The sequence below is a fragment of the Dasypus novemcinctus genome, chromosome 11, assembly GCF_030445035.2.
Source record: "Dasypus novemcinctus isolate mDasNov1 chromosome 11, mDasNov1.1.hap2, whole genome shotgun sequence".
Classification (NCBI taxonomy): domain Eukaryota; kingdom Metazoa; phylum Chordata; class Mammalia; order Cingulata; family Dasypodidae; genus Dasypus; species Dasypus novemcinctus.
The window spans coordinates 103,158,763-103,184,960 of NC_080683.1; the positions used below are offsets into that span (position 1 = coordinate 103,158,763).

Here is a 26,198-nt window from a genome sequence, read left to right on the forward strand (position 1 = left end):
AATGTTAAGTGCAGAGCAAAGTGAGTAGTCAGTTATCAGTGTCCTTCATAATGAGACGTTTTGTTAATTCATTTTAATGAAACAGTATTGGGAAAATTAAGTTTTTAAAGAGTGAGGACTGGAAATGCTGTGTGAGAATGTGTACTCCACTATCATTCAAAATAATTGAAATCATTAAAGTACCTTTCATTCAGAGACCAAATAGAAAGCCAATATTTTCAATGAATAAATACACAATATCTCTTTTACAGTTCTACATAGTGAAAATACTCAGACTCCTTTCCCATGGTTTCCTAGGTACAGGCCAAGGAACCACAATTTCTCTAATAGGATCTTTGTTTTTGTAGTTATTCTCCTTTAGATTATTTTAGAGGCTGTTTCCTAGCAAATGTTGGTATAACAGTTTTGTTTGCAAGTAAGTTTCTCATTTGGTAAGGCACCTGTGAGGCCTTGACTTTGTAAAAGTGAACCAAGCCATTGTTAAGTGAAGCAATGAAAATGCCCTGGAAATTGGTTCAAGGGAATTATGAGTTAAAGGGCAATCTGAGTGGATTTGGGGCATGACAAGCCATCAGGTTTTACTCTGCTTCAATCTAGGAAATTTTTCATAAGGCTGAACTTGGGGTATTTCCAGAATACCCCAAGTGTTCATTTAGTTCCAGTATGGTCTTCAAACAGCCAAATCATCTTTGCCAAAGCACTTCTTTCCTTCTTTCATAACAGAATATTCATATCTAATTGTTTTGGTCCCCTTTATGGAGCTGAAGGTATTTAAATGTGGGAAAATGATAATCTTTGAGCTAATTTCCCCAACACCACCAGTATTATCTTTACAGACAGTTTCAGCATATGTAGTGTTATTTAACTTTTCCTTTTCCTTACACAGATCCAGTGCCCTACGTGCCAATTCGTCTGGTGTTTTAAGTGCCACTCTCCTTGGCATGAAGGTGTTAACTGCAAAGAGTACAAAAAAGGAGACAAATTGTTGCGTCACTGGGCCAGCGAAATTGAACATGGACAGAGAAATGCCCAGAAGTGTCCAAAGTGCAAGGTAAGATAACCGTTAGGAAGAAAGGAGAGAAATGTATGCATCTGCATATCACTGAGCAGTTATATTTACAGCACTGAAGTGGGAATTATATACAGGACTTTTGAATGCATATGTAGGAGAAAAAGAATCTTTGCCATTTCTTTATGGAGAAGAATAATCATATTTCAAAAATAAACTGAAGGTTTTATATATAAGCAATGCATATTTTTATTTTTTGCATTACATATCAAAATTTAGGGAGGCCACATAAATATTAACTTCAAACATCAAAATCCATATTTTCTGTTTACAAATGAAGATGTGGATACAGGGAAAACCTAGTATGAAAATGATTTAAAAGTGTTATTTCTAGCTAGCAAAATGTGCTGTAATCAGTTCCCAGTTATGCAGGCTCTTAATCCTTACAATCCCTGGCTTTTATTTCTCTCCTGCCATTGCTTATCACTTTAGGATTACATTAAATTAAGTTGATCATTTTGCTCTTTCAAATCCAGTGAGGTAGAAGTTAATAGCTAAAGTCAGGATTTAGGGATTTTATGAAAACCTATCTTTCATTTTTCTCTTGATAATCATGCAAGTAATCAAGAGTTAGCAGGCATCTGATTTGAAACCTGGATGCTGAAAGTCAGCCATGCAAACAGACAAGGAAGAGAGGTTCATATTCAGAAGCCAGCAAGTTAACCTAGCTAAAAAACCCTAAATTTGAAACTTATGGGACAGGAATCTGTTTAATGTTGAGTTTTTAAAGTTCATTTTAGAAAATTTTAGAAAATTGTTTATGTGTGTATATGTGTGTACACCCTATGAAAGAGAGAGGTTTCCACTGTTTGCCAAATTTGCTTTTGGAAATCATGCCCAAATTGGGCCTAATTTTTGTTGTTGTTTTTGTTCAGGCCAGTAAAAAAGAGTTTATTGAGAAATAAGAAAGAGAGTATACACCCAAAACAAGGGTGTGGGTGTGCTGCAAGGTGAGATGCACAGGACCTTTCCTCCTCCCTCATTCCCATATGAAGGAGAGATCCCAGCTGTTTGAAGTCCTGATTAGTTGCCTTTCTGTTTTCATCTGCTAGCTTTCGGGGAACCAATGGGGAGGCCTTCTGTTTGGATTTATCTGGGTCTTCTTTTGAACCTGGGAGTTTCAAACGGGACCTTATGACCAGGGTCTTGGCGAACTTTCTGGCTGTAAAAGTTAGGGCTTTGTTCTCAAACAGCTGCCTTTCCTTGGGTTTCTAGGTGGAGTCCCATGGCTATGTTCTGACCAGCAACCTTTCCTCATTGCCTATACTAGGCCGTCTCTACTCTCCCCTCAGAGAGTTTACAGCCTTGTTCCTAAGGGGGAGCCGAAGGGTGATGGTCATTCTTCTGTACCTTCTTCCTGCTAGTTAGAGGCAGTAGTCCCTGCCTGACTACTGTGAAACTCTCTGACTATTCGATTGAGGTTTCAGGAAGGCAGGTCTGACACCATGGTTGGAACTGGATGAAATCCCCACATGACTAATACCTTGTCTTAATTTTCTTTTAAGAACAGTTCTATTTACCTAAAATAACATTTTGCCTTCCTAACAATTGGAAGGAATTTTTGAAATAATCTAGATGAACTGGCTCTTAAAAATGGTGTGTGAAAATGTTAAGCTATAGCTTTCTTCATTTTCCCTGTTGCAGGCAAAATTCATCCACAATTACCTTCTGTATCTTAGAGCTACTTCAGATCACTGCATCAACTTCTCAGTATACATATTTTTCATCTCACTGAAGAGCAACTAGAAAATGAGCCGTTTTTGCCTTTCAGATAATTTAAAATTACTGCTCAGTTTGAAATCAAATAAAAGCCATTAGGAATGTCATTGTACTTCATACCTTTTTCATAGTATATTTTACATCTCTTTGGAAAACTATAAAAACCATTGTTAGTTCACCTTGGCTCCAAAACCCTATGCCTAAAGAACAATAGTGCAGCATTATACATTGGGGAAATTCTGAATGAATTGAGGCATTACATAAAAACATACATTTATTACTATAATTCCTTAATTTTACCTAAAATGAAATTTGATGTATGGAAAGAAAAAACATCTAGCCATAAGTTTTACTGAATGCACAGTTTTAATAAATAAACAGTTAAGAGGGAGCATACCTGCTGATTTCCTTTAGAATTTACAGCTAAAAGGTTGGGACTTGAAAAGGGATTCCACTTTAAAGAGTTGAAAGAAAAGGAGCCATAGAGTCCATTCATTTGACTACTTTGTAGCAGAGAATTTACTTTCTAGTGGGAATGGGGCTCCATATAATCTATGTCAATTTGGAACTTGTTTAGGGTACAAATGTTCTCTTTCATTTTCTTTTAAGCATATGACTTTAAAGCTTTACACTTTCTTCATTGTGTTTTTTTTTTGTTGAATCTTGAGTATATTTTCCCCCATGAAGCATTTCTATTCTCCGAGTTAAAGTCCACAAGGAAATATTAGTCAGTCAATTAATATTGGTGATATAGTCTGTCTTTTAATAAAAATCATTTAAATATATACATATTAAAGAGGGAGATGCTAAGAGTTTGTGAAAAAGAGGAAAAATTTTATATGTAATGTCTCCATGCTAACCAAACAATTGTCATATATTTCATATGAATATGTTCACTAACAATCAAATGTGTTTAAAATTTTTAGTCAAAGTATTTATATTTCTGTTTCTGTCTGGGTATATTATAGTTGTTTTGATTTATTGATAATTGTAATAATTACCTTGATTTTTAAATGATTGTTTTGTTTAAAAAAAGATCATGTTACATATGATAGAAATTTAGGAAAGGCAGGAGAGGGGGAATGTCTTCCAGAATCCTTTTCACTCTATTATACTCACTATTAGCATGTTAGTGTATCTCCTTGGTCTTTTCCTTATTTAAATGACTTTTTAAAATATCTTTTAAATGTAGTATATCAAGAATTTGATAGCCTTTGTTTTTCCACTTGCATCTCTAACATTTTTCATGTTACTTAATATTTTTCATAACCTTTCTTTTATTAACAGTGGAATATTTGCTTAAATATACTTCTTTAATGGCAGTTTGATATTATTTATGAATTCCAAAAAGAGATATTATGTTTGTTAACTGGTCTGTTCCCCTGGGCATGATACCCTTTGATTGTTTTAAATTCAAAGGCTTTATGTTTACTTGATTAAATCAAGATTTGGGCTTTGATTTGACCAAGTCATTAGGGTATGCAGGGTTGAATCCCTGCCCCCTTGTTGGGCTATATAAACGTATACTCAGTCAAGAAGGCAGAAGAAAGATACACAAAGAAATAGAGAGAGCTCCATAGACATGGAAGGGGAGAGAACTTGTCAGCTTTGATCCTGTGGCTCCAGGAAGAGAGAGTTTACAGCTGACTTTGTGAAGAGAACAGAGCAGCTAAGCCCAGAAAGAAAGGAGCCCTCCAGCTTACACCTGAGATCAGAAGAACCTGTGCCTATGGAGCCTTCAGAGGAAAGAGGAGGGCTGAACCCTCTTAGACACTGCCCACCATCTTGCTTCAAAGCATGGCACCAGATTTTGGTGAAGAAGTACCTCTTATGGTACCTTGAGTTGAACTCCTTAGGGCCTGGTACCTGGAAGCTTCTACCCCAAATAAATACCCTTTATAAAAGCCAACAGAGTTCTGGTACTTTGCACCAGCACACCTTTTGGCTGACTAATACAGATACCAAAACTGGCTTAGTTTGGGTTTGGGTCTTATCTATATATAAATTATAAATAATCTGTTGATGATACTCATCCTAGATATATCTTTTCCCCATATATTGGACTTTTGAAGTGTATTTTTCTAAAGGAGAATCGTTCTTTTCTGAGCTCTCTAATCTTCCAACTTTTCAAGAAAATCTATGCTTATACTGGTACATGTTTAATAGCTTTGCCTTTATAAAATTTGACCATCCAAACAAGATTTGATAACCTATTATTAATTCATTATTTTAATTAGTATTCTGAATAAAGCAACTTTTTCTTTTTTTCATTTGCTTTTAAATGCTACTCCTCCCTTAAAGAGTTTTCACCCTTTTTTCAAGTAAAAAGGCCAACGTAATACTTGCTGTTGTATCATGAAGAGATTTGACTTATGCTGGTAAATCCAAACTATTTCTATTTAAACTTTGGCAAATAACTAGAACAAGTATTTAGAGTTTTTGCCTCCCATATCTGACCAAGATACTTATTCAAAAGTGTGATAATAAAAATATACAAACATTTCTGGAATTAATTTATGACAATTTTAATAAAAATAATAGCAGCATATTAAGATCGACTTTACTTAACCATTTTATTTGAATTTCATTGATTTTTAATGCATGAAATTCTTTAGTCACTTACGCAACACCATTTTTCATTTTTAAAATGAATTTTTTACTTTTTTTTTCTGGCAAGTTTGTTTAATTTTTATGGTAATTGCATGTTTTTTAAATACTTTAAAATTTTTAAAAAAAAAATACTTTAGATTACATAAATGTTACATAAAAAATATAGGGGATTCCCATATGCCCCATTACCTCCCCCTCCCACACTTTCCCACATTAACAGCATCCTTCCTTAGTGTGATACATTTGTTACAATTGGCGAACTCATGTTGGAGCATTGCCACTAAGCATGGATTATAGTTTACATTAGAGTTTACACTCCGTCCTGCACAATTTTGTAAGTTTTGACAGAATATATAATGGTCTGTATCCATCATTGCAGTGTCATGCTGGACAATTGCAATGTCCAAAAACGCCTCCATATTGCACCTGTTTTTCCCTCTCCCTACCCTCAGAACCTCCAACCTACAGAAAAAATATGGTGTTTCGAAATGTGTTTCCTTAGCTTGGTTATCACAAAATCAAATCTAGTTCATGATAATTTTAAGTTAAATCCAAAACAAGTAGGGAACTTTAAATTTTGCTATAGGTATTAAAAGGTTTATTCAGTTAGATGTACATACTCATTTTGAGATTACTCCTTATAGTACAGATTAGACACCAAAATCAATTAAGAAATAGATTTGCCAAGTCAAAAAAAAAGAAAAGAAAAGTGAAATGCATACCTAAATTAATAGGATTAAACAATGTAAAATAAACAAATTAGCACATTTGTAAAGCCATTCCACATGTACATACACTTTAGATTTAGATTATTTTTTATTTTTGGAAACTATAAGAGACAAATGATGCTTTTCTTAATTAAAAAACTGAGTTTTCATTTGAAAGCTCAAAATATTTATAAACTATTCTGAACTGCATATGGATTATATTTCTTTAAAAGGTAGAGTGATAGACCAATAAAATAAACTATAAAGGCAAGAATCAAAATAATCAATATTCCACATGTAACTTAATTATTCAAAAGACACTTTTTAAAAAAGCCTGTTCTTTTAAAGGAAATTTTTAAATAAATACTTATTTCTGATTTATTGATAAATGGATGGTAGCCAGAAAAGAAATCTCAGTTGGATGTTTCTAACGGCCTTAATAATTTGTTTTTAGAAGAATTAGAATTATTGTATGATATTGTATTGTAAGCATCATCAAATATAAAAACAGTTACGAAGCCTTTCCTAATGTAGTGAGAGTTTTATAAAAATGATTAATGAGCCAGTCTTCTATTTGTTCCTCAAAAGGCTTAATTTTAGCCAATTAGTGTTACTTATCTTACAATTAACCAGGTTTTGACTTTTCACCATATCAAGCTTTTCTTTTGTTAAAGTTTGAATTGTTAAAACCCCATTTCAGGAAGCGGACTTAGCCTAGTGGACAGGGCGTCCGTCTACCACATGGGAGGTCCATGGTTCAAACCCCGGGCCTCCTTGACCTGTGTGGAGCTGGCCCATGCGCAGTGCTGATGCGCACAGGGAGTGCAGTGCCACGCAGGGGTGTTCCTGTGTAGGGGAGACCCATGCGCAAGGAGTGCGCCCCGTAAGGAGAGCCGCCCAGTGCGAAAGAAAATGCAGCCTGCCCAAGAATGGCGCCGCCCACACGGAGAGCTGACACAACAAAAAGAGACACAGATTCCCGTGCCACGGACAAAAGAAGCAGACAAAGAAGACGCAGCAAATAGACACAGAGAACAGACAACCCCGGGGCTGGGGGGAGGGGAAGAAATAATAAATAAAATAAATCTTTAAAAAAAAAAAACCAATTTCACCAAAGGCCAGGTTTCTGAACTGAAAGTATTTTTTAACACTTGTACTTTTAAAACAGAGATGGACATACCTTCAGGACTTTTTACCCGATAATTTGAGGCAAGTTACTCTAAAACAAGCAGGAGATTAATGTTAAAAAATATTAATTCTATAAAGGAAACAGTATATAAAAGAAGATTTATTTCTTCATAAAATTTCTGAAGCAAATTTGCAATATGTTAACATTATTAAATGTAGGAGGTGAGTACATGTGTGACTGTTATATTATTATCTATAACTTTCAAAATGTTTGAAATACTTCATGATTAAAAATAAATAAAATCTAGCAAGGCAACAGAAGGACTGTAGCATCATAGCTTTCTGGAGTTGCTTACTTAACAGAAAAACAGCTCTATTGCCTCCACCATCGTTAAGGGCTGATACATTTGTTAATAACCCACTTTTTTTTCCTTCATCAGGTAAAAGGTTAAATATTGCTCAGAATCCTGGGTTTACTAAAGCAGAGTTGGGGCTAATATTTCTCAAAATAGTTAACTTTTTTACCCTTTGTGAATAAAAAAGGAATTCCTGAAATACAGCCTCCCTTCCCCCAATAAAACCCTTCCTTAATATCAGGTAAGAGAAATAGTTACATAAACATTTATGTAACGTGGTAGATATAGAGGCACATTTAACCAACTAGATTACCAACAGCTGCCCACCTTTGCTTTGCTTATATCAATACTTTCATATTTCTATTTAATGTTATTTTCAGATACTGAGTAGATACAATTGGTAAGGAAATTATACATTTTCTTAGGCTAATATATAAATTATGTGATTTATGAATTAATGGCTAATTAAGAACATTTATTTTATTCTAGGGTCAAGGCATTGCCTATTTCTAGGTGAAGCGAAATTTTCTTTAAAAAAAACAACCAAGATGTAATAGTAGTGCTGAATTCTGATATGCCATCTGTATTTTATTCATGAAAGTGCCCTTCTTCCATGGTCTGACTTTCTTAGAGGTGTGAGCACAGTAATAACAACATCTGACATACACCAATATTTAATACATGTCAGTCTCCTCTATAGATTTTATACATTATTGTCTCCTTAAATCCTTACATGTGATACTAAGATGCTGAGTTCCTATGTGCCGTCCAGATTTATCTATTGAGTGGCTTTTAATACAACTTTAAGATATTAGCTCAGAAATAATAAAACGACAGTCTCAGTAGTATGTAAGTTTATTAGTTATCTCATTTAAATCTCAAAAGGAAGTTGAGAGGAAGGGCTAATTTTCACCATTTCAAGATGTAGAAACCATTTCAGAGAGGTTAACTGGGCCAAAATCAAAGCAGCAGAAAGTGAATTATGATCATCCAGAATTTATTATGAACTTGGAATTAAAGAAATTTACTAGCCATGATATTTTCTTTCAGATATTTTATTCTCTTAAATTGTGTAATAAGATGTTTTGTGCCAAGAGTGTGTTGATTCAGAGAAGCTAATTCATTTGTCTCTCTTCCCATCAAGTAAGCACAAAACGCTGTTCTTATATCTGAGTCCTAGTTACACAACCTGGTGTTGCTGAAGAAAGCACTTGGAGTGCTGATGTTGGATCTTGTAGATGGGTTTTCCTCACTTCTCTTGCATTCCACCTACTGAGGCAAAAACATATTCAGAGATGTTTTCAAATAGTGCCTATTCAGAAAATAAAATAGTTTCCCCTTGTCCACTGATTACCCATTTTTGACTCTCCACAATTCTTTAAATCACTGAATTTGGAGCAGTGGTTATCACTGCAACTTTTTTCTTTGCTTCCCAAATTCAACGCCTCACTGGTTACTGGTTCAAAGAGCCTGATTGATGGCAGATAATTTCTAGGATGTAACAGTGTCATGTCCAATGCTCTATTTTATGACAAATAATATAATACCTGTTTTCTGTCATGAAATTAAATTTATAGATAATATAACTACCTATGCACATTTCATTAAAATAATATATTGTCCTAATTATAATATAAAATGAAAATAAGTAGTAATATTATAATGAAATAATATATAGGTGAACATGTAAATGCTCAGGCGCCATGAAATTAGAAGAAATAATGAAGTAGTCCATTTTTGTACATATTTATTTATAATACATAACCTTGGATTTAAGAGAAATGCAGATTTAAGAATCCTTTAACTTTAAAAATTGTCAACACCTACCCTTTATATCTGACATTTTAAAATGAAGAAAAAATGAGTGTTTATATATATATGTATATATATGTATATATGTGTTAAACATAGTTACATTACTAGAAAACTCAATGTACGTTAAAACCTTTCAAAAATATTTCAGACTTATATACAAAATGGGGTTAGGTTTTAAGGACAATCATTGACACAGTACTTACATAACTAGAAAACTCATTAAGTATTAAAACCTTGCAAACCTTAGTTTATGTTTATATGGAAAGTGGAGTTAGATTCTGTATTTGTTTCCTAGAGCTACCATAACAAATTACTACAGACTGGGTGGCTTAAAATGAAAGAAATTTATTCTCGCGGTTGTGGAGGCTTGAAGTCTGAAATCAAAGTGCTGGCAGGTTGCTTCTTCCAAGGGGCTGTGAGAGAGAACCTGTGCCAGGCCCTGGCTCCTAGCTTCTGAGGTTGCCAGCGATCCTGGCCTTGCTTAGCTTGTAGGCTCCCATTTCTATCACTCCAATCTGTCTCTCCTTCACATGGCAGTCTCCTCTCTGTGTCTTTGTGTCCAAACTTTCCTCTTATAAGGATACCAGTCATCCTGGATTTAGGACCCACCCTAGTCCCGTATGACCTTATCCTAACTTGATTACAACTGCAAAGAACCTATTTCTAAATAAGGTCTCATTCACAGCTTCTGGGTGGACATGAGTTTTGTTTTGGAGGGTCTCTGTTCAAGCCAGTATAGGTTCTAAGTTCAGATTTTTATGTAAACAGATTTTCATTTTCATAAATTGTCCAGTGTATTGAAAAATTATACGGGTGCAGTACAGTTCTTTACTGCTCAAGGCTATTCCAAGCATTGTAGGACATCTACAGATGCCAACTTTAGGCACCTTTGTGACAACCAAACATTGACCAAAAAAAAAAAAGAAAGAAAAACGAAAGAAAATTTCAAGATGATGAGGACTTCTAAAAGGGTAAAAATCAAGGGAGCTGTGCATAACAATAAAAATACAAACAAATTTTTTTTTTTTTTTTTAAAGAGAATGCTGTGCAGACAAGGGGTGTTTGAGTAAAAAACTCCCATTTTCCATTTGGATACTGATGGGGCCAGTTTTGCTAAAAGCACTGAGGCTTTCTTAGATAATTCACTTTTCTTCATTTTATTTCACTCCACGTTTTGAGAGTTGCTTTCTCTTTCTAAAGCAGACCCAGAATTCAAAACAAGGCAGTGGGTTTTGCTAATGGTATAGCAGTAGGTAGATCCTAAAGGTGTGGGGAGCTGTGGGAAAATGTGTACATTCAAACGCCTACTTGACATCTTCGCTTAGCTCTTACAGGCTTTCCAACACGGTATACTCCACTCCCCCCAAAATGGCTCTTCTCAGAGCTTCCCATCTCAGTTAATAGCTGCTGCTCCATTCTCCCAACTACTCGAGCCAAGAACCTTGTCTCATCTCAGACTCTTGCTTCCACTCTACCTCCAGTCAGTCATTAAAATTTTGTAGATTGTACCATTGAAATACATTCAGAAGCTGACAACATGTCTCCATCCTCACTGTCACCGGTCTGGTACAAACCATCATCTTTCTCACACCAGAATTTTTGTAATAACCTTCTGATTAGTTTCTTATGCTTCATAATGTTCTTAATATAGCAGCCAGAATAAGGCTGGTAAATATATAAGGCATATTACGTCACATCTCTGCTCAAAACCCACCAGGGCTCTCATCTCACTCAGCAAAAACCTCAAAGAGGTTGTCATAAAGACAACCACTCAAGAGGTTGTCCTTATAACAACCTCTTTGACCCATCGCCCCCACTCTGGATGTGTGTCACTCCTCTGACCTCATCTTCTACCTTTACCCTGTTCCAGACACTCTTTTGTTCTTTTTTTGAAAACATCAGGCATGTTCACAGTCTGTACACTTCCTTTTCCCTTTGTTCTGGAACTTTCTTTCCCCAGTTATCTACATGGCCAGCTCCCAACCTTCACATCTTAGTAAAATTTATGTTCTCAGAGAGATTCTACTTGGCCACATTTTCTATCATTTCAAAGCACCCTTTCCTATTCAATAGTCAATATCCCACTTTGCTTTATGTTCTTCATAGCACCATATTACTTACCACTGTTTAAAGTAATGGCTGTATTTTGCTATCATGAGAGCAGGACTTTTGATCTATCTTGTTCTCTGAAGTACCTCTAGCATGTAGAACCGTGCTTGGCACAGTGGAGTACTAAATAGATACCTGTTGGATGAATAAATGTCCTATTCTTCCTCCTTGTACAGACGTTTAATGAGAATCTATTATGTGCTCTGTAAGATATACTCCTGTTTTTCATGGAACTCACAAAAAAGGTGACTCACACCGACAATGATAAAACTCTAGTGCATTTCACTAGGGCTTTGCAGAGTATTAGAAGAGGGCCCATGGTGAAAGGATAGGTCATTCATCTTGGGGAATCCGAGGAGATCTGAGTTGTTGAGTTGTTGGTGATAATTGGGTGGCTTATAGCTTGAGGAAAAGTATCCAGGAGAGGAAATACTACTATTAAAAGTTCAAGGGCACAGAGCCAAGAAGTGTGTGGTACATGCAGAAGGCTCAAGCCCTTTGCAGTTCCCTTAGTGCAAGGTTCACGGAAGGAAGTGGTCAAAGGTGGGGCTAGAGATGCAAATGAGAGCCTGAGCTTTACATGCAATGTTAAGAAATTTGGGCTTTATCTTCCAGACTGTGGGGGCTGTTGAAAGATTGTAAACAAGGAAGTGATGCTATCTGATTTATAGTTTAGGTTGGTTGCTGTTGAGGTATGGAGGTATTTGTAGAAGTATAGAAGGAAATGTTGACAGTTTGAGCTGGGCTGGTTGTCATCATGCTGAAGAAGAAGAGAAGGATTAGATAAATACCTTGGGGCTAAAATTGTCTGGCCTTGGTGATTAGTTGAATGTGGGAAGTAAGGAAGAAGATAGCTTGGGTGTCTAGATAATTGTTAAAACCATAAACTGAGATGAAATAATAGAGATGGACCTAATTTGTTTTTTTTATTGACACAGAGGACTTTGAATGATAATCAATTCAGTTTTGCTTATTTGACTTTGAAATGGCAATGAGGCCTGTAGATGTATATCACCAGCGAACAGTTGCTACATGTACTTGAAGCTCAGGAGCCAGAACCATGGTGGAGATAGAGAAAATGAGATCCCGTAGAGCAAAGTTGAAGCCAGTTGAGTGTGGAAGAGAGCAGCCAAAAAGCAAATGGAAAGTGGAGAGCAGTGGATGGAATTAAGGCCTAGATGAAGAAATAGGAATGCAAGACAGATAATGAGGAGAATCTAGAAAGAAAAAAAAAAATGTTATTGAAGCAAGAGTGTGTCACAGATCAGGAAGGAGGTAGTGGTTGACTGATTAAAGGATATGAGGAGGGAAGCTGACTTGGCCCAGTCGATAGGGTGTCCGTCTACCACATGGAAGGTCTGCAGTTCAAACCCCAGGCCTCCTTGACCTGTGTGGAGCTGGCTCATGCGCAGTGCTGATGTGCACAAGGAGTGCCCTGCCACGCAGGGTGTCCCCCGCATAGGGGAGCCCCACGCGCAAGGAGTGCGCCCCATAAGGAGAGCCACCCAGTGTGAAAGAAAGTGCAGCCTGCCCAGGAATGGCGCCGCCCACACAGAGAGCTGATGAAGCAAGATGACGCAACAAAGAGACACAGGTTCCCGTGCCACTGACAACAACAGAAGCGGACAAAGAAGATGCAGCAAGTGGACACAGAGAACAGACAACTGGGGCGGGGGCGTGGGGGAGATAAATAAAAAATAAATCTTAAAAAAAAATAAAAAATAAAGGATACCAGGAAGTACAATGAGATAAGAATTTAAGCATGCTCATTGGCGTTGGCAATTGAGGAGTCATGCGTGATATTCATTTGTTCTTTGCATGAAAATCTGTGGATACCTGGGCAAGATGCTCTAAAAAAGGAATGAGCACAATGCCCATGATGCAGACCCCTAAAGGTCTTATGCAGGGGGAGGTGGAGGGTTAGAGGAGAGGGGTTATAGATAAAGAGAAATGCTGCGACAGGGATACCGCCCAGTGCTTTTCAATTCATTAACTCAGTGAACATGCAGTGCCTGGATGCTCTCCCTGCCTCTGAAGTCCCCTTCACTGGTAAACTGCTACTCTTCCTCTCCTCACATTAAATGTCCCTTCTTTGAGGAAGCCTCTCCTGACCCTCAGGCCAGATCAAGCTCCTGTCCTAAGTCCTTACTTCCTATCTTGCACTTTGCCTCCATAGCATTTCTCATGGCTTCTGATTTGTATTTCTTGTACAGTTAATTCATGTCTCTAAATTGACACCCAAGACTATGAGTCCTTAAGGCAGAAGCCATTTACATTTTGTCAAGAAAGAAAGAAATATTGGTTGGACGAATGAATGGTTCCTGGAAAAAAACAGCTGATCCAGATGTGTCAGGAGCCTGGAATTGAGGCATTTGAGGAGGCATTGAGAGGCGATTGAAAAGAATGGCAAGAATAGTTTTTTAAGAAGTTCAGTAAAAATGACAGGAATCTGTAGACTTTAGTTAATAATAATAATAATAATGATATTGGTTCATCAATTTAAACAAATTACCATACTACTGTAAGATGTTAATAAAGGGGAACTGGGTGTTGAGGGGCGGGAAGGGGGGGTGAATGGAACCCACTGTGCTTTCTGCTCTTTTTTTCTGTAAACCTAAAACTGTTCTTTAAAAAAGGAAAAAGTGAGATAGTCTTTGACCCAGAGGGTCCTGGGAATTAAAGGAACGATTTATTAGGATGGGAGATACCTGAGCCAGTTGACAAGTTAAAGGTATAATCTAAGTAACAGAGGCTAAGAGTAGAGATTTAACAGTGGAGAGAGTGAAAGATGGTTAGATTCTGAGTATGCCTTGGCATTACAGCAGGGGTTCTTTTTTTCTTCTTCCCTTTTTTTTATTTTTTAAAAATACTTGGATTACATAAATGTTACAGAGAATATATAGGGGATTCCCATATGCCCCACTCCCCACACCTCCCACATTTGCCACATTAGCAACATCTTTTATTAGCGTGGTACATTCATTGCAATTGATAAACACATTTTGGAGCATTGCCACTCAGCATGGATTATGGTATACATTATAGTCTACACTCTCTCCTATTCTATTCTGTAGGTTATGGTCAGATAGATAAAGGCCTCTATCTGTCATTGTAATGTCATTCAGGATGATTCCCAAGTCCTGAAAATGTGCCTCTTTTCTACCTGGTTTTCCCTCTCCCTGATCCCAGAACATCCATGAATCACTGCCTCCACAACAGTGGTATTTCTTCCATTGCTAGAATCACAAAAAGTCTATAGTAGAATAGTAGTAAGTTTATTTTAATCCATAGTTTGTTTCCCAGTCCTGAGAACTCTGGGATGGTGATGCCCACTACACCATTAACTGAGGGGGACTTCGATCCCGTACATCCAACGGATGGGACTCTCTTGCTTACAGTTGTAGGCACTCTTGGTTCCTTGGTATGTTGTTTGTCCATCATCTCCTCCCCATTAGTTGTCCTGGGTGAGTCCATGGAACTGGTGAATAGGTGTTGCAACTCTGTTGAGATTCAGGGCTCATTTGGCACATGAACAGCCCAAAGATTTAAGTCTCTTGGATGTACACCTACCAACTCTAATACTAATTACAGGTTCAAATAGAAGGACAGAAGAGTCATACATTGGGAAACCACTTTTGAGTCTAACTCTGTCACACGGGGGAACATAAATACCAGATTAGGGCCCCCTGGCAAAGAGCCAAATTTCTGAACTATCTGCCCTGACTACAGTGTCTGGATGTTACCATATCACTGAGGAACTTCGCTATTTGGGGTAGTATTTACTTTAGCTGTTAATGAGATCCTGTTGAGGTGTGCGTAAGCGCTACCTCTGGGTGATCTCCCCACCCCTTTGAAGTCTCTAAGCCATATAAACTAATTTGTCTTTAGCTTTTTCCCCTTTTGGTCAAGATCTTTGTTTTTTCCAGATACATTGCTTGTTGGTACTTGGTAGCAATCCCTCAGTGCTAGAGAGGCTCATCCCTAGGGGGATGTTATTTCTTTTGTATGCTGAGTTTGGCTTAGAGAGAGGATATGTTTGAGGAACAACGAGGCTCCCAGTAGGTCACTCTTATGCACCCTGCCATCACTAGGCTAAGTTTCGATTTCACGGAGCAAAGGTTCATAAGCATAGTCATCAATATCAAGGGTCCTTCAGTGGACCAGCCTCCTTCACGAGTCATTGTCCCTACAGCAGGGGTTCTTAACCTTTTCTGTTCCATGGACCCCTTTGCCAGTCAGGTGAAAACCACAGACCCCTTACTAAGTCCACACTATACTGTATATTATTTAATAAATATATCACCCACACACACACAAGAATAATGTTTTGTTGAATTTCAATTCAAGCTCAAAGATTCCTTGTTAAGAACCCCTAGCATCCTGAATGAGGTTGCAATGACAGATACAGGCTATAACTTACAGAATTGTGTAGGAGAGAGTATAAACAAAAGGTAAACTATAATCCACACTGAGTGATAATGCTCCAATATGTATTTATCAATTGTAACAAATGTACCACACTAATGAAGGATGTTGTTAATGTGGGAAAATGTGGGAGGGGTAAGGCGTGGGGCAAATGGGAATCCCCTACATTTTTTACATATCATTTATGTAATCTAAGTATCTTTAAAAAATAAAAAAATCAAATTTTAAAAAAAGAATCCCTGGTATACAGTGACAGAGGCAAGGCATAAAGATGAAAGTGAAAAAGGAGGAAATGGCATCAGAAGACTTAGGAGCACACAGGGGCATGGTGGAGTCAAGGGAAGCATGGTAAAGAAGAAGGAAGACTATTTGGGGCTAATTTGCCCTCTAGCCTAGGAAATAAGAATACAACAATACCCTGTAGTCTTCCTCGGAATTTCTGCCATCAGATAGCAGGCATAAGTCTTACCTTGAAACATAAGTGAAATTCCCTATAGCAAAGAAACCCAGTCCACTGAGAACAATTAAAGTGATCAGAATGTTGGCTAGAAAAAGGTAACAACATAGAAGATGATGCCAGAAAATTTCAAAATCAACCTCCTGTTTATTTTTTGCAGCATGTTTTACCAAAACAGAGACAACTATTTTTTACCATTTTTAGTTGAAAATTATAACTATAAATATTATGCTTTTACACTTAGTCCTTGACAATGTCTGTTGATTCCCTGAAATAACAGATGAGGATTCATTTTACCTGTTTCTCCTCTTCCCATCTCCTTCCAGTTTTTAAGTTATTCTTTTAGTTCTTCTTTGGATTATCTTGTACCTTTAAATAATTTTCTTAAACCTTTATTGTCCTGTAGACAAGGACATTAGTCCTCCTGTAATTCATCCCACTTTTCCGTCTCCTGTTTTCTGTAAGCTACAGCTTTATATTTATATGATCAGATTTAATAACATTTGCAACCTATTTTAATCATATTTAATACTTCTGTGTTTTTTCTAAAGGATGCTTTTCAAATTTAAGAGCCAATTAGGTGTTTACATAATCAAGAACATATAATTATGAAACTAGGATTACATTTCCTTTTCTATGAGATCACAAATTCTAGGAAAAATGCCCCTAGCATCCTTACTATCAGTCACTGAATCATACAGTATTTTAGTAAGCCTCATATTTGGAACATAGTTTTTTTTTAATATGCCTTTTGTTTTATCTTTTTCCTGAAAGTTTTCTTTGTTTTCCTTTTTTCCTTATTAAGAAAAGAAATACCCTCTTTATTTATCATGCTATTTATTATCTAACTCAAGAATTTTATTACTTAGTATATACTCCATTAATATTTTTTTAAGATGCTCTTGAAACCAGCCGGCTTCCCATTTCAAATTGAATTGATTTCTTTCTAGCTTTTCTCTCTGGCTTCTTACATGATATTTGCATGTGGTAACATTTCCTTTCTTGAATTTCACATTCATTTAATGGAATACTTCCTAAGTAATGATTCCAGGAGAAATTCATACACGATATTTGTATGGTAACATTTCCTTTGTTGAATTTCACATTCATTTAATGAAATACTTCCTTAAGTCATAGTTCCAGGAGAAATTAAGAGGAGTCTTAGCATCCCTGGAGATGTTTTATTTTTGCCCTTACATATAATTTATTTTATAGAGGGGGAAGAATTCTTGGTTCATAATATTTTTTGCAAGATCTTGGAATGCTTTAGCTAAATGTCTGCTTTTTTTTAAAAAGCCTTGTGTTACAGAGAATTTCAAACTTGTGAGTCAAGTAAAGAACTGAGCATTATTCATGGGATTTTTTCCCAAGCTTTTCTCTTAATTGTTGCTTCTAATTAACTCTTCCAGATATCAAAATTCATTGAGGCAAATACATATAAAAATGCTTTTAGAAATAAATAAGAATTTAGTAGTCTACCTAGAATAAAATATTTATTATTGACAATAATACATAATAGCTACTTTAGTTATTTCCTGCCTAAAGAATAAAGTAAACCGGGGATTCTTAACCTTTTTTGTTTCAAGGATCCCTGGGCCAGTCAGGTAAAAACCACAGTCCCCTTCTCAGAATGTAGCGGCCGATAGTTTTACATTCAACATCAGAGGTCAGAAAAAATAAAGATAACAAGTTGATTTTTTCAGTTCACGCTCATGGGTCCCCTGAAACCTTTCTGTGGACCTCTGGTTAACAAACCCTGAAGTCAAAACCTTCATTTCTTGGTGAAAAGTAGAGATAAATCCTTGTGGAGAGATGTGTGCTGGCTTAAGTATAACATGCATTGGATATTTAGCAGTTCATTGATTGTTATTCTTCTGTTAATAGTTTCTGAATAAATGGGCCCTGTATAAAAGATAAGCTGAATTCCATCTATGTTTTTTAGATGCTTTCTGGGCTTTTTACTGACAATAAATGTAAATAACTTCAGGGCAAACAGCATTAAGTTTATATATGTGGCTTATGTGATTATCTCTTAATTGCACATCTTGATCTGTCCAGTGAAGAATATCCTAGACCCAGGAATAGCCATTTGTGTCTTTTCTGTCTGCTCAATGTGGATTTAATATCACCTGTCCTAATATGAACATTTGGTCTCACAGCTTAAACTTTAAAGAAGTGAAAGCAACATTTGATATATAAAAGTCCCACTCAGCTATCCTTCATCCTTAGTTGTTAAAGGTGGGGAGGACAAATGCTGGGAGCAATACCAAATCAAATGATATTTGTAGTGTGAAAGCTGTATACAGCGTTTTATATTAGGAACAAGGAAATGCTGTTAAATAGAGAAAGACTAGAATTTGCCGTCTTCATTATTGAAATGAAACAAATATGTTACACAAAGCTTTTCAAACCCTGTGAAGCAGTATTACAGGCAGATATTAATTGAGAGTGAAAATTATATGTGAAATTTTAAGACAAATGAGCTGCCAGGGACGAGTTTAATCAGAACACATTTCCTGTAGAAAAAAAACTTTGTTTTGAAGTAAGGACAAATCTGAAGTGGCCCAGAGAGCAGTAAAAACAGGGAGATTTGCTGTGCCTCAGGCTGGGCAAGTGTGCATTTTTGTCGGACAGCTGCAAAGATTGTGGTGTGGCTAGCTAAAATGATGACCAACCTTTAAGTTACAGTTTATAATAAGAGGCTGGGAGCCTAATAAAGAGACAGGCATGCCTCAAAGTCCTTTCTCCATTCCCTAGGGCTGCCAGTCCAGCAGCTTCCTTTTCTGAGCTCTGGTGATGAGTAAGAATGCCAAACTTCTCCCACCCTTAGGAGGTTTCAGTGTGCACGTAATGGGATCAAAGCAAATGTTGGTCCTTTACAGGTCACCTGTGACACCACTGTTACCAGGAAATTTGTCAAGCTGTATTATCTCCATTTTCAGATCAAGTGATCAAGTATAAGATACAGTCTAAAAGTTGAATGTATGATAAGGTAACCTTTGTTTTAGGTTCTCTAGTTTTCTCTTGTTTTCTCTGAGTACTTGGGTGCTTTAAAGAAGGATTAGAAGTGGTTCAAATGCCAGGTAGTGTCTTTGGCCTCTGATATTCCTTACCACCATCTGCTGTGCTAAGTAGATATGATCTCAGAGGGGAAACGCTAGGTGAGGGACATTTTCTTGGAAGCTAATGAGCTTATGCTTCAGACACCCTCATCTGCACAGGTCCCTTTCTAGCCCTTGTATCTTACTTGTGTTGGTAATTTATGTTTTTATTTCTCCATCAAATCTCAAATAAGCTTCAGGCCTACAAAACCTGAATCCACTCCGACTGGAATGTCATGTAAAAGAAAAAAAAAGTTAGTATAATCAAGCCTACATTAGGGAAGTGGACTTGGCCCAGTGGTTAGGGCGTCCGTCTACCACATGGGAGGTCTGTGGTTCAAACCCCGGGCCTCCTTGCCCGTGTGGAGCTGGCCCATGCGCAGCGCTGATGCGTGCAAGGAATGCCCTGCCACGCAGGGGTGCCCCCGTGTAGGGGAGCCCCATGCCCAAGGAGTGCGCCCCGTAAGGAGAGCCGCCCAGCGCAAAACACAGTGCAGCCTGCCCAAGAATGGCCCTGCACACACAGAGAGCTGATGCAGCAAGATGATACAACAAAAAGAAACACAGATTCCTGTGCGGTGGACAAAAGAAGAACACACCACACAGCAAATAGACATAGAGAACAGAAAACCGAGGGGGGAGGGGGGTGGAAGGGGAGAGAAATAAATAAAATAAATAAATCTTAAAAAAAAAAAAAAGACATTAAAAAAGAACATAGTGGCCAATAGCAGGAAAAGTTCTTTTGCTTCTGTCGACCAGACATGATTTGTCAGTAGCCATTGACCACAGACACTCACATGCCTTTGTCTGCAAGCTAGTCCTTGCCTGTCCAGCAAGGTGTTCCTCTCCAGATTAGCCTAAGAAATACCTGCATGGACAAATGAGGGAGAAGGGGACCCCCGACAATCAAGGAGATTGCAACAACATGATATCACCCACGCATTCGATTTCTCACATTTTTTGGTGGGTAAAATGAAGAGGTAGATGAGAGCTAACATCATGTTGATCTAAATCAGTATGTGCCACACAGTAGGGGAGGCACTTTATATATATTGCCACATTTTAATTCTCACCTGAGATGACACTATGTGGTCAGTAATATCTAGACTGAGGCTCAGGAGAGGTGAAGTGACTTCTTTCTTTTTTCACAGTTTGTGAAGCCAGGATTCAAACCCATGGCTGCTTTAGGTCAAAGCCCAGGCTCTTTCAACATTCCTGGGGTGCTGAGGCCTACCTGCCAAGAATCAGTCAGCCAGTGGGAGGGAATGGACATCTTACCTTTAGTTCACATATTGATTTTGAATACCTAACATCCTGGCAGCCACTTGGTAAAAACATGTAGCATTAAACTTCCCTTTCTCGGTACATTCATTTATCTACAGATTACGTGTCTGTTGTGTTCCAATCAGTGTGCTGCTTGTAAGGTGCTGGCTTCTACTTAATTATTATGACTTCAAAATTGCTACAGTTGTCTAGACACTTTGCAGATGGATGGACGAATGGATGGATGGATGGATGGATGGATGGATGGATGGATGGATGGATGGATGGAGATAGATGTATATATACAGAGAGAATGGGAGATAGAGACATAAATAGAGATACAGAGAGTGATTAATACATATACGTATTGCTCAAATGAAACTTTTACCACTACTGTGATTAATAGCTGTCCTTTTTAAAATTCATACTGTTCCTTTTAAATTGCCTTTTAACATTTTGCTCATTTACTAAAACGGAAGCACTGTATATGATTTGGAGTTAACTTCAAAATTTTAATTCTCAAAACCTGGAGAATAGTTATATTTTGAAGTGGTGAATCTCTTTATGTCTCAACCTTTTAGTTTCCCTTTTCACATTAAAGTGCTTCTCTTTTTCCTTGATGATTTTATCCCATTTCCATAATCATTGACTAAGTTTTAAAAATTCAGTTATAACTCCACTACTGCAGAAGCTCTGAGAACTTTGCTGTATGTCAGGGGAAGGAAAGCATAATTACAAATGAAATATGTATTGTTGTAGACCACGGCCAAGGCTCACCTGACAAGAGATAAGCAACCCCTGGTGGGTTTAATGCACGTGTGATCATGAGGTTCCCAAAGCAGAGTCACAGATGGAAGCTTACAATAGTCAAAATGGTACTGGGAACATTTTAAATAAAATTTTTAAACAAAGCCCTTATATCCATGAGGAAAGGCTGAGTGAGGTGTGACCTGAATGTAGTAAGCACTTGCTGTGTACTGAAAGAAGAGGACTGTTTCTAGGTGACCAGTTTTAGTCCAGTATGTTAATCACATGAGAGCTGGCCAGTGTAACCTAATCATTTTTGATGAAATAATTTTTAAGGTCTCTTTAGAGATTATTTACCTAACGAAGTGTGTCCATACTTAAGTGAAATATGATTCCAGTTTATATATAGTACCCAGAGGATTCTGAGTTGAGGGTCCAAGTACATCTCAAAGAAGAATATAGTGATTATGATGGCACGGTCTCTGGGCTTGATGCAGTGACTGCCCCATTGGGTATAGCATGGACTATCCAAACACAAAATCCTTGTTACATTATGGATGAAGCTGTATTACATGTAGCTTGATTGCAGTAATAAGGGAAGGACACTTAGTTGAGTAGATGGCGTTGTACAAACAATCCTGTATTTACAGATAATATTGGGATAGGAAATTAAAATGGTATTGCAAATATATCTAGTATTGTCCTTTTCTGCAAAGGAAGATTTCTATTCCTTATTATTCACAAATTCCTTTTCTTAAGAATATTCTTCATCTCTTCCTATAATCACCTTATTTTTGTGATTGTAGCAAAATCAAAATATACTTTCATGGCATTTAAAATTCCTTCCTAGCCACTGAGTAAGGTGTTTGCCTGGAAAGATAAGCGGATTTTTCTCTTCTGGATTTGTTTGCTTCTATATTGGTCAATGAAAGCCAGCAGCTGAGTACCTAAAATGTTACTGAGTATATAAAATGTTTGCACACATGAAAGATTTGGTACAAATACAGTCTTGAAGAGTGTGATTATAAACAGATTCACAGCCTCAGGAATGCAATGTAAGGATTTTATTTAGCGAAACTTGTTAAGTGTTTTTCCATAATTTGCCAAATTTCACCTTAAAATTTTTGCAGTGATCTTTCCTTCTCTTTCCTCTTATGCTGATACAGATCCACATCCAGAGGACAGAAGGATGTGACCATATGACCTGTTCACAATGTAACACTAACTTTTGTTATCGATGTGGGGAGAGATACCGCCAGCTCCGATTCTTTGGAGACCACACCTCAAACCTCAGTATATTTGGATGCAAATATCGCTACCTCCCAGAGAGACCTCACTTAAGGAGATTAGTGCGAGGGTCGGTCTGTGGTGAGTATCTGACCTGATGAAAGGGGGACTTCCCTGGAGCTGAGTAGTGATGCAGAGCTGGGAAATGTCATAGCTGTGATAGCTCTGTGTGCCTACCATGAGCCAGGCATCCCAGTAGGGCTCACCCCAAGAGAGGAGAGGTATGTTCTCTCTCCCCATTGAGATCAAAATGGAAATACTTGCATGAGTGAGCAAATTGTGTTCTCTGGAAAACAAATTACTTGTTGCACTACAAACATCCAAAGTCAGGCTTTTCAATTTCTGAAACCTTATTGTAAGCCACTTGATGGGAGGGCCCCTGGCACAGTTATTTTTCTGTGGACAGCACCTAGCAGAGTGCCCCACCTATGCCTCCCTTCCATTCATTCATGGAGGACAGGCAGTACAATGGGGCATGAGATGCAGTCAAGAAAAGAAATGTGTGTTCCATTCTAAAATAGCTAATGGATTAGCATGTGCCCTTATTGCGTGCAAACCTGAGTTTAAGTATCCAAGTGTAAATGTATTTATGGATTGACTCTTTTACCAGCTTCTTCTTCCTCAACAATACATAACCTCAGCCCTGATCCCCACCCAAAAAGGTATACACAAATATACAAACATAGACACAGCTATCCCCTCTTAATCAAATGGTCCTGGCCTAGTGCCATCACCTATGGATGACACAATGTTCTTCTGCCCTAATATTACTTCTTCCAATAGCTCCCTACTTTTCTGGAGCACACACCCACTGTGAGGTTTTTTTCCCCTCTTTTTTTTTTTTAATCTCAAGAGCTTCATTACTTCTTTCTCTGGCAGTCTTTCTCATGTGTATGAATAAAAAATAAAAATTTTTTTTTTATTTTTTATTTTCTAGTGTATTTTTTTTTAAGATATATAGATCACAAAAAATGTTACATTAAAAAATACAAGAGGTTCCCACATATCCCACACCCTACCTCCCCACTCCTCCCACATCAACAACCTCTATCATCATTGTGGCACATTCATTGCATTTGGTGAATACATTTTCGAGCACTGCTGTACTACATGGATTATAGTTTATACTCTCCCCCAGTACTTTCAGTGGGTTATGGCAGGATATATAATGTCCAGCATCTGTCCCTGAAATATCATTTAGGACAAGTCCAAGTCCCAAAAATGCCACCACATCCCATCTCTTCTTCCCTCTCCCTGCCCTCAGCAACTACCGTGGCTACTTTCTCCACTTCAATGCTACAGTTTCTACCATTACTAGTCACAATAGCTCTATAGTAGAATATCAGTAAGTCTCCTCTAATCCATATTTTATTCCTCCATTCTGTGGACCCTGGGTTGGTGATGTCCCCTCCATCTCTATATCAAGAGAGGGCTTAGATCCCACATGGTTGATGGGTGCAATTCTCTTGCTTGGAGTTGTAGGCACTCTCGGTTCCCTGGTGTGGTGGTTGACCATCTTCACTTCCCTGTTAGCTGACCTGGGTGAGTCCAACAAACTGGAGCATAGGAGTTACAACTCTGCTGAGGCTCAGGGCCCAGCTGGCACATGACCAGTCCAGAGATTCAAGTCTCCTGGGTATACACCAACCTCCCCTCTCTACCTGCTCTGCTTTTTACTTCATTTAAAACTCTTTGTACCTCTCCTTAGCCCTCCCCCAGTTTAATACTCTATGAAGCCTCATGTGCCTGGCCCTACCCCACACAAAATCATATCATGGCCAATCCCGCCAAAGCCAGTGGTGATGATATAGTCCCATCACGTTGAAAAAAAAAAAAACTTGTATGTTTTAGTTTCCTTGGCTGCTCAAGCAAATACCATGAAATGGGTTGGCTTAAACAATGGGAATTTATTCACTTGCAATTTGAGGCCAGCAAAAAGTCCACATCAAGGCATCATCAAGGTGATGCTTTCTTTCTGAAGACCAGCATTCTTGGGCTGGCTGCCAGCAGTCTTTGGCTCTTCTTTCACATGGCAAGACACATGGTAGCATATCCTAGTCTCCCCTTCTCTTTCAGCTTCCATTGGTTTCAGCTTCTTACTTCCTGTGGCTTTCTCCTCTCTTGTCTGAATTTCATTCTCTTGTAATGGACTCCAGTAATAGGATTAAGACCCATCCTGATTGAGGTGGCCCACTTTAACTGAAGCAGCCTCATCAAAAGGTCCTCCTTACAATGGGTTTACCCACCAGAATGGAATAAATTTAAGAACATGTTTTTCTGGGGTACACACAACTTCAAACCATCACAGTATGTTTTGCTGTTTTTTTATTAAAGTATAATCATTCATACATAAACATACATAAACAATAAATGTATAGTAAAAGTCGTGAACTTACAAAGCAAACATGCATGACATCATACAGGGGTTCCATACATCAACTCACCACCAACACGTTGCATTGTTATGAGACATTTGTTACATATTAGGAAAGAATATCATCAAAATCTTACTACTAACTATAGTCCTTATCTTTCACTTGGTTTATTTTCCCACAATATGTTTTAAAATGCACTTTAATATCTAGAAATCAACGCCGTCAAGTTCTTGACATCTTACATGATCTCTATAGGTGGGTTCTTACCATGCTCTGATTAAACATTTCCAGTTAACAGCGTTCAATACAGTAAGACTGTTTTTTAATGATTTTATTTTCTGTTTTTCTGTTTCTTTATTTGCTTATAACCCATATATTATAATTATATTACCAATATTTATTTGTCAGTTCAATAAACTTTGGAAAGGCAGCTAGGGAATCTAATCCTTTATAATCATACCACCATAAGAAAACTAATTGCAAGTTAAGTTTTGAACTGTAACTTATTTGTAAGTTTGTATATAGAAAGAGAAACCCACAAGCACCAAATCTTTATGATTATTCTGTGCAATAATAGTTATTTTCTTTCCTACTTTGAATGCCATTTTAGATTTTGTTTCTTCCATTCTTTATTTTATATAATCCTTAATTGTACCACCATTTTTTTCTTTCCTTATTGTTTTTCTGTTCAGTTATCCTTCTATAAGGGAGGTTGTTTCCTGTTTTTATCCGATAGTATTTGGGGTGCATTCTCTTTGGATCCTCTCAGTATTTACTTGGAAGCCACTCTTATGCTCCTGTAGGTCATAAAATAGAGTTGAGTTACTTAGCAGCCCCGAGAATGGACAGAGAGCTGGGGCCCTCGTGGGCCTTGTCAGCAGGGAAAGCCTATCTCTGTGTAGTTTTTAAAGCTTTAAAAACTTTATGGTCAGCTTTCTGTTGCTGTTTATCCTGTCTTCTACTCCATGTATGTCTGTATGTGTATGCATGTGCATACCTACAACCAGGTCAGGATACAGCTGGCAGAGCA

The 26,198-nt window shown here is 37.5% G+C and overlaps 1 protein-coding gene across 1 annotated transcript in view; it reads left to right on the forward strand.

Moving 5' to 3' along the window:
* Window positions 1-26,198, forward strand: part of RNF217 (ring finger protein 217) — a 129,000-nt gene that overhangs the window by 89,978 nt on the left and 12,824 nt on the right. Inside the window, exons 3-4 of the mRNA XM_058307385.2 lie at window positions 887-1,051; window positions 22,673-22,874. Of these exons, the coding sequence (XP_058163368.1) occupies window positions 887-1,051; window positions 22,673-22,874 (367 nt within the window). The remainder of the gene's footprint in view (window positions 1-886; window positions 1,052-22,672; window positions 22,875-26,198) is intronic.